General features: G+C 43.5%; 1 protein-coding gene across 4 annotated transcripts in view; it reads left to right on the forward strand.

Moving 5' to 3' along the window:
- Positions 1-12,198, forward strand: part of CRLF1 (cytokine receptor like factor 1) — a 50,004-nt gene that overhangs the window by 18,926 nt on the left and 18,880 nt on the right. For 2 of the 4 annotated variants that reach the window (XM_083379444.1, XM_083379442.1), the window contains exons 2-4: positions 6,751-7,032; positions 9,033-9,162; positions 10,162-10,331. In XM_083379444.1, coding sequence (XP_083235570.1) covers positions 6,751-7,032; positions 9,033-9,162; positions 10,162-10,331 — 582 coding nt within the window. The remainder of the gene's footprint in view (positions 1-6,750; positions 7,033-9,032; positions 9,163-10,161; positions 10,332-12,198) is intronic. The other 2 variants (XM_083379443.1, XM_083379445.1) reach the window with 2 other exon arrangements.

Here is a 12,198-nt window from a genome sequence, read left to right on the forward strand (position 1 = left end):
TAGAGCTGGAAGGGACCTTGGAGGTCTTCTAGACCAGCCCCTGCTCGAGTAGGAGAACCTATACTATCTTAGACAAGTGACTGTCGAGTCTCTTCTTAAAAATCTCCAGTGATGGAGCACCCATGATTTTTGGAGCAAGCTGTTCCACTGGTTGATTGTCCTCTGTTAGGAAGTTTCTCCTTAATTCCAGGTTGCTTCTCTCTTTCGTCAATTTCCAACCATTGTTTCTTGTCCTGCCCTTTGGTGCTTTGGAGAATAATTTGACTCCCTCTTCTTTGTGGCAGCCCCTCAAATAACTTTTGCTTCCATGGAGGGTCACAGGGAACACCATGGTTTGCACCATTCTGATTCTATCAGCATAGACTCATCCCAGCATCTGAATACAGGTAATCCTTGACTTATGACCATAATTGAGCCCAGAATTTCTGTTGTGAAGCAAGACAGTTGTTCAGTAAAGTTGCCTCACTTTATGACCCTTTGTGACACAGTTGTTAAATGAATCACAATAGCCGTTAAGTTAGCAATTCGGTTGCTAAGTTGCTCTTTACAGTCCGAAATAATATAAGCAGAATTGAGATTACACTGTTATCATTTGAGAATCTACAACTGAACTATAGGCAAGGTTGAGCAAATTCAGCCTAAATATTTAGAATTTTCTAGGAAATCATCACAGTATTGCCCTTTCATATAAATGCTTATCAGAGTTGAGAGTAAGGAAAAACCAGTGGTGGGATTCAGCCGGTTCGCACCACTGCAGCAAAACCGGTAGCTAATTTTTTGTTACCCAGGCCCATAATGAACTTCTGGAAGCGGCATCCACACAGAGAACCGGTTGTTCACATATATCAGACATGTCAAACACAAGGCCCGGGGGCCGGATCCGGCCCGCGAAGTGGTTTCATGCAGCCCGTGAAGCCATCCTGGAAACAGTGAGGGAATGGCCCCCACTGCCTTGGCCCTGGTCCAGAGACCCTCCTTCTGCCAGAGACCCTCAGATCTGTCCCACTCCTGCCCAGGCCCCCATAGGCACCCTTGATGCCAACGATGTAGAGCTGGCCACGCCCACCCAGTAGGCCATACGCACCCTAGCCACGCCCACCCAGTAGGCCACGCCCACCCTGGCCATACCCACCCGGCCCCCTGAGGGCAACCGCAATGCTGATGCGGCCCTCAATGAAATTGAGTTTGACACCCCTGACATATATGAATCCCACCACTGGGAAAAACGTATCATTTCAACCACTTTTATCAAATTTTCACAGCTAACTCCTTCAGCCGCTTAAAGCCCCCACAATAAGGAAATTTAATAAAATCCAGCCACTTGAAAACTTTCTGGCAGCTTGTTAAGAGTAATTTAGTCTTCTAATGTCACTTAATACTTGGCCATTATAGCTTTTTTTTTAAAAAAAAAAAGCTATAAAATATATTGCCAGCCTTATTAGAAGGCACAAATATTTAATTTCTCAGACTTTTTTTTTTACTCTTTCTCTGCTTTCTGCTATTCCGCTCTATCTTCCTCCTTTTCCCTCCAATTTGAAATCTTTACACCCTTCCCTTTCAAAATATATCTTCTCTGAATCTATGTAGAGAAAGAAAAGTCCAGTTCCTTGGAGAAAGGGGGCGGGAGAGAAATGGCTTTTTTGGAACCCCATCAGCTGATTACAATCAGCTGCCTGTTCAGAAAACCCAGTTTGTGAAGTTTGAGAGTCTGCTGTAAAGGGATCCTGTCTATACATCCATTTGGCTCTGGAGGAACGCCAGTGCTAAACCCTGAAATTCGGCCTGCATCATTACGTACAACCGGCAAACTTCGTGGTCTTTGGGGGGCCCTATTGGAAAGCAGACATAAACTTGACCTCCCCTCGGTATAGTAATTGTTAGGTTGGATTTCCTTACATAGCAATTCTCCGGGTTGTTTCCACCACCCAGAACACCCCTTTCTCTGAAAGACGTTTGGGGCATTAAAACCAGGGCTGTATATAAAAATGTTCAGTTCTGAGGTAAATCATTGTGTTTTAGAGACAATGGCCAGAAAGAGGACAACTCAATTCTCTTTTTTGTTTTTTGGCAGCTGAGTGGATAATTAAGGAAATAGAAATAGCGCACGGAATTGTCTTTTTCTCTTTGAATTTAGCTAATTTCTGGATAAAAATATGTCTCAGCTTCATGACATTTACTGAATAGAACCACTAGGCCAGGGGTAGGCAACCTTGGCTCTTTTATGACTCGTGGACTTCAACTCCCAGAATTCCTGAGCCAGCCATGTTGGCTCAGGAATTCTGGGAGTTGAAGTCCATGAATCATAAAAGAGCCAAGGTTGCCTACACCTGCGACTAGGCATGGTCTAGGACAGTGTTTCTCAACCTTAACGACTTTAAGATGTGTGGACTTCATTTCCCAGAATTCCCCAACCATGGGGGCAGAGAGGGACTTCTGGGAGTTGAACTCCACACATCTTCAAGTTGCCGAGGTTGATAAATACTGTTGCAGAAGTTTGGTTGGCCTACTTGGTGCTGTCTTTTGGAAGATTGTGAAAACTGTCCTCTGCTGAGAGGGATGGAGGAGTGTTTTGAAAAATGTTTTTTAGTAGGTTGTTCTTTACACGGTATTATCTCTTGCATTTCTATGTTTTGATTTGATTTAGGGAAATTGGACAGTGTCCAAAATGTGAAAATGGCAGCAGCAATTGTGGGTGGCGGTTGCAGATTCCCTCTTCACTTTTTTTAGACTCGGTATGTGGCCTCCCTGCTGCACAGATACACTTAATAATACAAGAACATAAATTCAACTTGTACCTGCCTCTAGTATCATTTCTTAAGGTGCCTTGAGGGAGAACTGTGGAATCAATACTAGATTTCATTTCTCGGCTACTTTTAACAGACCAAACAATTAATTTAGCTCCTGTTCTTTGCTTGAGTGAGATCAAGTGTTTGGGGTTGAATTCTGATTCCTTTCGATTAAAGCAGAGGACCCCAACGTTTTTGGACACCAGGGACTGGTTCTGTGGAGAGAAGTTTTTCCGCAGACTGGAGAGTGCGTGGTTTTGTGTGTGGCCCACATCCCGCGGATGGGGCTTTGCTTGTTTGTGCGGCCCGGTTGCTGGCATGCCATGGCCCGATACTGGTCCATGGACCGGGGGTTGGGGACCCCTGGATTAAAGGATGGAAGGATGTATGGAGGGAGGATGGAGGGATAAATGGATGGATGTTCCAACGAATTTATTTCTACAACTACAAGTAAGGAGAAATGTTCTGATAGTAAGAGCAATTAATCAGAGGAATAGCTTGCCTCCTGGGGTTGTAGGTGCTCCTTCACTGGAACTTTTCAAAAATATACTGAACAATCATTTGACTGTGATGGCGTAAGACTCCTGCCTTGAGCAGGGGGGTTGGACTAGAGCAGGGCTTTTCAACCTTTTCACCCACTGTACCACTTTTAGGATATGGCAACATCCGAGTACCAACAGTCGCCTAGCAAGGTGTCAAAAACTTGACAGCCCCCCCCAAAAAGGAAAAAGGTGAAAAAGTACAGGTAGTCCTCGACTTACAACAGTTCGCTTAGTGACTGTTCGAAGTTACAATGGCACTGAAAAAAGTGCCCCCCAAACCACAGCCGAGCAAGACACCTGCCTGCCCGCCCATTGGCATTCTTCCTCCTGTCCGAGGTTTTCATTGTTGTGAGCATTTCTGTTGAGGATTGGCAGCGGGGGTGGGGTGTGGTGGGTTGGTTTTTATTCCCCCCCCCCATCTGCTGGGTGGTTGCAGCAGGTGTTGGTCATTTCACATGACCCTGGGACACTGTGACCGTCATAAATATGAATCAGTTGCTAAGCATCTGAATGGAAATCAGAAGACCCTGGAGATTCTGCAACATTCCAACTGATCGGTGCTTCTTCTGGGCTTAGAAGTGCCAGGATCAATGCCAAGCTCCAGCTGGAGCCTGGCGCTTATCCTGGCGCTTCCGCTGAGCCCTGACAGCCCTGCAGCTCCAGCCATCTCTCGCTCAGGATTGTGCAGTGCTGCCACCGGTTCAGCTCATTCCCCTCCCCCACTACCACTTTTCTAGGATGGTCGCATCCAACTGTCAAGTGCCAATATACCACAGGTGGTACCCGTACCACTGGTTGAAAAGCCCTGGACTAGAAGACCTCCGAGGTCCCTTCCAGCTCCATAATTCTATAAGGTGGTGGTCAAGGAGATAAACTAGGTCTTGGGTCAAGTCCATTTTTAGCCGTAGAATCTCCCTGTTTAATTTTGAACCACTCATAATTTCTTAGGGTTATCTACCTCAACCAGCTGGTTTTTATAGGGATAAAGTAAAAAAGAGATCCTCAGGAAAACCTCACTTTGCTTTTTTGAGTAGAAGCAGTGTAGGAGATAAATAAAATAAAAAGGAAGATTGCTTTGGCTTGGTAGGCTAGTGTGGATCTGGCTTCAATTTGTCTCCTGGGTCTTGAATTTTAAAGTGCACTTGAAGTAAATGGGCTTTTGAAAAGATGACCTCTTCAAAGGGAGAATATCTGTCCTAAAACTTGAAGATTGTCTTCTCTGAAATAGGATCCGTGTCTCATCCAGGTGTTCCTACAGGACACTTCCATAAAACACTAATAGGCTTCTACAATGCACTGTATTCAACAGTGTTGGCCTTTCTGATGATCAATCCATGTTCTGCTAAACTCCTCACTGAACCCACCCAGCAAGGCTTACTGCCTTTCAAAATCCTACAATGGAAGTGGAGCCCAAATTATATGTTAACGTCTGAACTGCCCCCCCAGGAAAAATGAGTGTTTGGAGTGACACCTAGTGGCAGATGTACAAAGACAGCTGCATCACACAGAGGTTGGAGACCTTAACAACTACAGCCTGCATTAATTAAGCTTGGATTAATCCCAGGAAAGATCCATTGCTTGTTCATTTTTAAGGATTCTAAATCCAAATTCGGTGGCAAAATGACAAGATGCATTTATTTATTGTTTTTGGGTTTTTTTAATTGGACCTTTGTTGGTTGTCATTTAAGGCAGAGATGACCAAACTTGGCAACTTTGAGACTTGTGGACTTCAACTCCCAAGAATTCCCCAGCCAGCCATGCTGGGGAATTTTAACATGCTGGCTGGGGAATTCTGGGAGTTGAAGTCCACAAGTCTGAAAGTAGACTAGGTTGGACACCTCTGATTTAAGGAAAAGGCAACAGGGCCATTGTTAACATCCTAAAATAATAAAAACAACAACACTGAACACTACTTATATAAATTCCAAATAAAGGACAGGATTACACCAGGATTATGAAAAAGAAGGCTGGGTTCATTTGCTGCTGATCTTTAGCTGCTATGTTGACTTTGGTTGCCTCACCACCTGCCCGCAGATGCCTTGATATTAGGCTACTAAACCAGGTTTTTTTTTTAACTTGGGAGTTTTAAGATTGGTGGACTTCAAATCCCAGAATTCCCCAGACAGCATGAACTCTCAGAATTCCCCAGCAACTTCTATCAATTCTGGAAAAGGAAGTCCACCCATCTTAAAGTTGCCAAGGTTGAGAAATATTGCTCCAAACCACCAATATGATTATTTAGGTTTTTAAGACCCTATTAGAAGAATTAGAATTAGAATTTCCCTATAAGGTACCTTCTGTCCAAGGCTGGTCATGGATCAAAAACATTTGTGTCATGATAAATTTGTTCTTTTTTATGGGAAGCAACTCCTCAGATCGGTGTTTCTTAAATCGTGGCAACTTTAAGATGGGTGGACTTCAGCTCCCAGAATTCTCCAGCTAGCCTTGTTCTCTTGGTCTGGAGCTTAATGACTGAATGTTTCACTTAGCAACTGCAGAGATTCACTTAACAATCTGGCAAAAAAAAGATTGGTAAAATCAGGCATGATTCATTTAATAGGTGCCTTGCTTAGCAGTAGAAATTCTAGTCCAGTTGTGGCCATAGATCTAAGACTACTTTTAATCGCAGCCGGTTGAGATTTAGTATGAAACATAAACCCAGTTTCTTTGTTGTTTGGCTGCCAAAAACTAACTGCAGTGGACCACTGCCATTTTTTCATATCAGCTGTTTGAACGGTGGTTTCTCTTGAACTTGGATATGTAATCAGTATTTTGGGGTGACGTTTTCCCCTCCTGTTCCCTTGCCATCTGTGCCTCTGTTCTGTTCAAGACTACCTGTATTTGGAAAGAATGTATTCTATGAAGCAAACAAAAGAAATTTACATCTAGGCATGGCTAGAGTGATAGGGAGTCAGGCTGCATACCAATTTAATAAATTAATTGACAGTCCTTAATCATTAAATTTGGTGTAGTGGATAAGGCTATGAGTTCTAGTGCTGCCTTAGCCATGAAAGCCAGCTAGGTGACTTTGGACCAATCACCAGGAGACTGCGAGTTTTAGTCCCGCATGAAAGCTGGCAGGGTGACTTTGGGCCAGTCCATCTCTCTTAGCCCAACCCACCTCACAGGGTTGTTGTTGTGGGGAAAATAAGAGGAAGAAGGTGTGTTGGTCTATGTTCACCTTGAGTTATTTGTAAAAATAATGAAGGCGGAATACCAATAAAAATAATAAAAATATAAAATGCTTACTTTCTATTAGTGTTGTAAAAAAAGGGAGGGATGCTAACACTATTGCTGATTGCCAGGTGGCATAAGATCTCAGATTCAGGATTATTTTTGGATTCCCCCTCACCTCCCCAGGAACAAACAAACAATCCCACAACAGAGATTGATCTGATCTTTTTTTTCCCCTTTCGCTGCAGACCCAGCCATCATAGCTCCCCAAGACGCCACCCTCCACATTGGTGCTTCATTCATGGCCAACTGTTCCGTTACGCCCAATTCAGGCCTGAAGGCCGAGGACCTTTATTGGACCCTGAATGGCCGAAAGCTCCCGGCTGAGACCTACAAGGTCCTGGGGGCCACCACCCTGAGCGTCACCCTCTCCCAGATGAATGGATCGCGGCAGCAGTCAGGAGATAATCTGGTGTGCCACAGCAAGGAAGGTGGAAGCATCTTGGCTGGGTCGTGTCTCTATGTAGGATGTACGTTGGAGGCTTTATTGGGTGGATTTCCTACCCCACCCCCTATTCTCTGGGTCAGACCATATACAGGTAGTCCTCAACTTATGACCACAATCCCAAAGGTGCTTTTCCAAGGAACAAAAGCATTTTTGGGACAACCTTGACCTGGCTAACTGAGAATCTCTATAGACATTTATGACCACAATTGTGCCAAAAAATTCTGCTGCTAAGTGAGAAAGTTGTTAAATGAGTTTTGCCCCATCTTATAATCCAAGGGTCTTCAAACCTGGCCCTTTTATGACTTGTGGACTTCAACTCCCAGAATTCCTCAGCCAGCCTGGCTGTGGAATTCTGGGAGTTGAAGTCTACAAGTCATAAGAGGGCCAAGTTTGAAGACCCCTGTTATAACCTTTCTTGCCACGGTTGTTAAATGAATCTCTGCCGTTGTTAAGTTAGTAACATGGTTCTAAAGTGAATCTGGCTTCCCCATTGACCTCGCTTGTCAGAAGGTCACAAAATGGGATCACATGACCCCAGAACACTGCAACCGTCACAAATACGAGCCAGTTGCCGAGTGTCCGAATTCTGATCAGGTGACCATGGGGGTGCTGTAACAATTGTAAATGTGAAAACTGGTCATAAGCCACTTTTTTTTAGTGCTGTTGAAACTTTGAATGGTTGTAAGTCGAGGACTATATGTAGAAATGTCAGAGAGCTGCAGTGAAAATTGGAAAAAAAAATCACAATTCACTTTTCCTTTAGATGGTGAGTAAAGCCATGCTCTATTGAAAGGCTTGTGGGTAATGGTTCGACCAGGTTTAAACTAGCTTTCTTTTCTTTCTTTCTTTCTTTCTTTCTTTCTTTCTTTCTTTCTTTCTTTCTTTCTTTCTTTCTTTCTTTCTTTCTCCCTCCCTCCCTTCTTTCTTTCTTTCTTTCTTTCTTTCTCTCTGTTCTTCTTTCTTTCTTTCTCTGTTCTTTCTTTCTTTCTTTCTTTTTCTGAATGAATGAACGAATGTGCCCAGATTTAAACTAGATTTGTTTATTTATTTATGAATGTGCCCAGATTTAAACTAGCTTGCTTGATTTATTGAATTATTGAATTATTCAATAATTCATTTATTGACTTATGAATGAATGATTGTGCCCAACTCATTTTTATTAACCCTGGGGGCTTGCAAAGATAAAAATCCAATAGTTACTCAAAGCAAGCCATTTGCAGGGCTCCATCCCATTCTGGGTTCCTCAGCCCATTTAAACCTTTTGCTTTTTTTTTTTTGCCTTTCCAGCTTTTTCCACTCTGAAACCTTTAAGAGATACAAGAAGGTTTCTGCTCTTGAATGTTGGCTCTTGAACAGAACCCTCCCCACCACATCAGCTGAACCTTGACAGATGTCTAAATCAATAATCTAAATTTTTATCAGCACAGGCTATTTTTAAAGTTTTGGTTTCGGAAGGATGGAAACGTCAGCTGGGAACAGGCTTGTTGTTACACCAAGGGCAGCTGCAGGCCATGGTTTAAAATTTCTCACCAGGGCCAAAAGAAACCAGCAATGCTGCTTTAAAAATATGCCCTTTTGCTATTTCATAGCTATTGGCATTTCTTGCTTCCCATCATGGGGGCCAGAATTTCCATCATTAGGCAAGGCTGTTGTTTAAGTGAGTTGTGCCCAATTCTGTGAGCTTTTTTGCTATGGTGGTTAATGAATCATTGCGGTTCTTTAAGTGAAGATTGTTAAGCAAATCCAGCTTCTCCCAGCTTGTCGGAAGCTGGCTAGGAAATACACAAGTGGAGATCACATGACCCCAGGATGCTGCAACCACCCAAAATGGCCAGAAATAGTGCCAAGTGCCCAAATTTTGATGACATAAGTGTGGAGATGCTTTGAAGGTTGTAAGTGCGAGGACCACTTGTAAGTCACTATTTTTCAGTGCCATTGTAACCTTGTTGCTAAATGAATGGTTGTAAGTCAGAGACTACCTGTTTGCACCTAGAGACCTATGGATTTATTTATATCTTTCAGTGCCTCCTGAAAAGCCAACCAACATTTCTTGCTGGTCCAAGAATTTGAAAGACCTCACCTGCAGATGGATACCTGGGTCGGAGGGCGAGACACACCTGCGTACCAATTATACCCTGAAATATAAGCTGAGGTAGGCTGATGACATGGGTGGTAAGTTGGTGATTTGCCCTTTAGAACAAAGAGACGCAGACTTTTGTAATCTTGTTGAATTTCAGGCAATTCTTACTGACCTGGTATTGGTCAGAATTGGATTGGGGTTCCCATGCTGGCTGGGGAATTTTGGGAGTTGAAGTCCATGCATCTTAGAGTTGCCAAGGTTGAGAAGCAGTGATTTAGACCAGAGGACTAAATGGCTAAAGTCTATCAATGCCAGGGGTCTTCAAACATGGCCCTTTTATGACTTGTGGACTTCAACTCCCATAATTCCTTAGCCAGGCACACTGGCTGAGGAATTCTGGGAGTTGAAATCCACAAGTCATAAAAGGGCCAAGTTTGAAGACCCCTGATCTATGCTATTACATTAAGATCTGCTGCCTTTCAACTCTGTCCGCGGAGAAACATCAGCCCTTCTCAGTTGTGTTTGCCCCCAGGCATTGGGTACTCAAAGGTAGACTGCGTTTAAACATGGAGGGCCCTCTAGGTTGCTATAATATGAAGTTTTACTGAGGATTCTCCTATCTGCATATTCATCTTCTAGACCTGGATTTTTGTTTTTACAAGATAAACTGCTCTTTTTTTCCCTCCAAATTAGTTACAGCTAGAGTGTTGGAGAGGTTGCCCATGGTAACATTCTGGGATAAAGAAAGTCAGTTTGATACAGTGCTTAAGGTGCTGCCTAGAAACCAGGAGATTATGAGTTCTAGTTGCACCTGAGGCATAAATGTTGGCTGGGTGACTTTGGGCCAATCACCAGAGACGGTGAGTTCTAGTCCCACCTTAGGCATGAAAGTCAGCTTGGTGACCTTGATTCCAGTCCCTCTCTCTCAGCCTAACCCACCTCACAGGATGGTTGTTGCGGGGCAAATAGAAAGAGGAAGGAGTATTACGTATGTTTGCCACCTTAAGTTATTATAAAGTAATAATATTGGGATAAGAATCTAATAAATAAATAAGAACACTCTTTTTGCAGATGGTATGGCCGTGACAATATCTGCCAAGAGTATCACACTGCTGGCCCATATTCCTGCCACATCCCCAAGGACTTAGCGCTGTTCACACCTTATGAAATTTGGGTAGAAGCGTCCAATCGACTTGGGATGGCTGTGTCTGAGGTGGTGATGCTGGACATCGTGGATGTCGGTAAGAAGGTCCTGGCGGCTGGCCAAATAATTGTGATGACAGTTGTTCACATTCGGTTGCCAAAGCTGTTTTACGCTACCCATGGTCTACCATGAAGCTATCCGGGCTGATTCTGTGAGGCTAAACGTGTCCCTTGACAATTTCAAAAGTTGTGCAAAAGTTCAGCTTTTGTTGCTTTGAATGCTACAAGTTGGTTTCCCCTGGCCAGCTTGCCCTGATTATTACTTCTGTGCCAGAAGTAAAAAAAAAAAGGTAAAAGAATCCCTGCAAATTTTACTCCGCTAGTCGTTGCTGACAATAGGAGGCGGTGCTCATCTCTGTTTCAAGGCCATTGAGCCAGTGCTGTCCGAACACATTTCCGTGGTCATGTAGCCAGCATGACATCACAGGTTATATGACACTGCCTACAATATCATACACCAGGAACAATATACATACATGTGTTAATACGGCAGGCTCCAACACACCACAGGTACAGCAGGAAAACGGAAGAGAGAGCACACATCTGTGGACCCGTCCCTTTTATACAAGGCTTTTTTAAGAGACACAGACCCAGCTGGCTCTTAAAGGGACATAGACCCTGCTGAGTCAGTCAAACGTTACATCATACATTACATCAGCTGGCTAGCTTTTAAATCATTACCTTAACAGCGCTGTTACTTCCAGCCAAAGTAGTATCTACATTTGCTTTTGAACTGCTAGGATGGCGGGAGCTGGGTCGAGGACGGGAGGTCACTCCATTGCATGGCACTTGGGACTTGAACCTGGGCTGCTGACTTTCCAGCTGACAAGCCCAACGTTTTAACCACTGAGCCACTGTGGCGCCCTTCTGTGCCAGAATGAGGGTGTAAAATCCTTCTGATAGCAGTCATTATTCTCCACAGGCCCATGGTTAATCTCAAGCCATTAATTCTCACCAGTAAACATCCTAAACATGGAGATACCACTTAAATACAGGTAGTCCTTGACTTATAACCATTCATTTAGTAACTGTTCAAAGTTAGAATGCCAATAATAATAATAATAATAATAATAATAATAATAATAATAATAATAATGAAGATGATGATGATGATGATGATGATGGAAGGGATCTTGGAGGTCATCTAGTCCAACCCCCGCCTCAGGCAGCAAACCCTACACCATTTCGAACAATGGTTAATTGTTAATTGTTCCACTGGTTAATTGTTCTAACTGTCAGGAAATTTCTCTTTAGTTCTAGGTTGCTTCTCTCCTTGATTAGTTTCCACCTGTTGCTTCTTGTCCTCCCTTCAGGTGCTTTGGAGAATAGCTTGACTTCCTCTTCTTTGGGGCAGCCCCTGAGATACTGGAACACTGCTATCCTGTCACCCCTCATCCTTCTCTTCATCAAACTAGACATACCCAATTCCAGCAACCGTTCCTTATATGTTTTAGCCTCCAGTCCCCCAATCATCTTTGTTGCTCTTCTCTGCACTCTTTCTAGAGTCTCAACATCTTTTCTACATTGTGATGACCAAAACTGGATGCAGTATGCCAAGTGTGGCCTTACCATTGTAAAGTGGTATTAATACTTCACTTATGATGGTTTTTCACACTTTTTCACACTTAAAACCACTGCAGCATCCCCATGGTCATGTGATCAAAATTCAGACACTTGGCAAATGGTTCGTATTTATGACAGCTGCAATGTCCCGGGGTCATGTGATCCCCTTTTGCGACCTTCTGACAAGCAAAGTCAACGGGGAAAACCAGATTCACTTAACAACCATGTTACTAACTTAACGAATGAAGTGATTCACAACTGTGGCAAGAAAGGTTGTAAAATGGGGCAAACTCACTTAACACCTGTCTCGCTTAGCAACGGCAGTGTTGGGCTCAGTTGTGG

This window comes from Vipera ursinii, assembly GCF_947247035.1.
Source record: "Vipera ursinii genome assembly, chromosome: 1".
NCBI lineage: Eukaryota > Metazoa > Chordata > Lepidosauria > Squamata > Viperidae > Vipera > Vipera ursinii.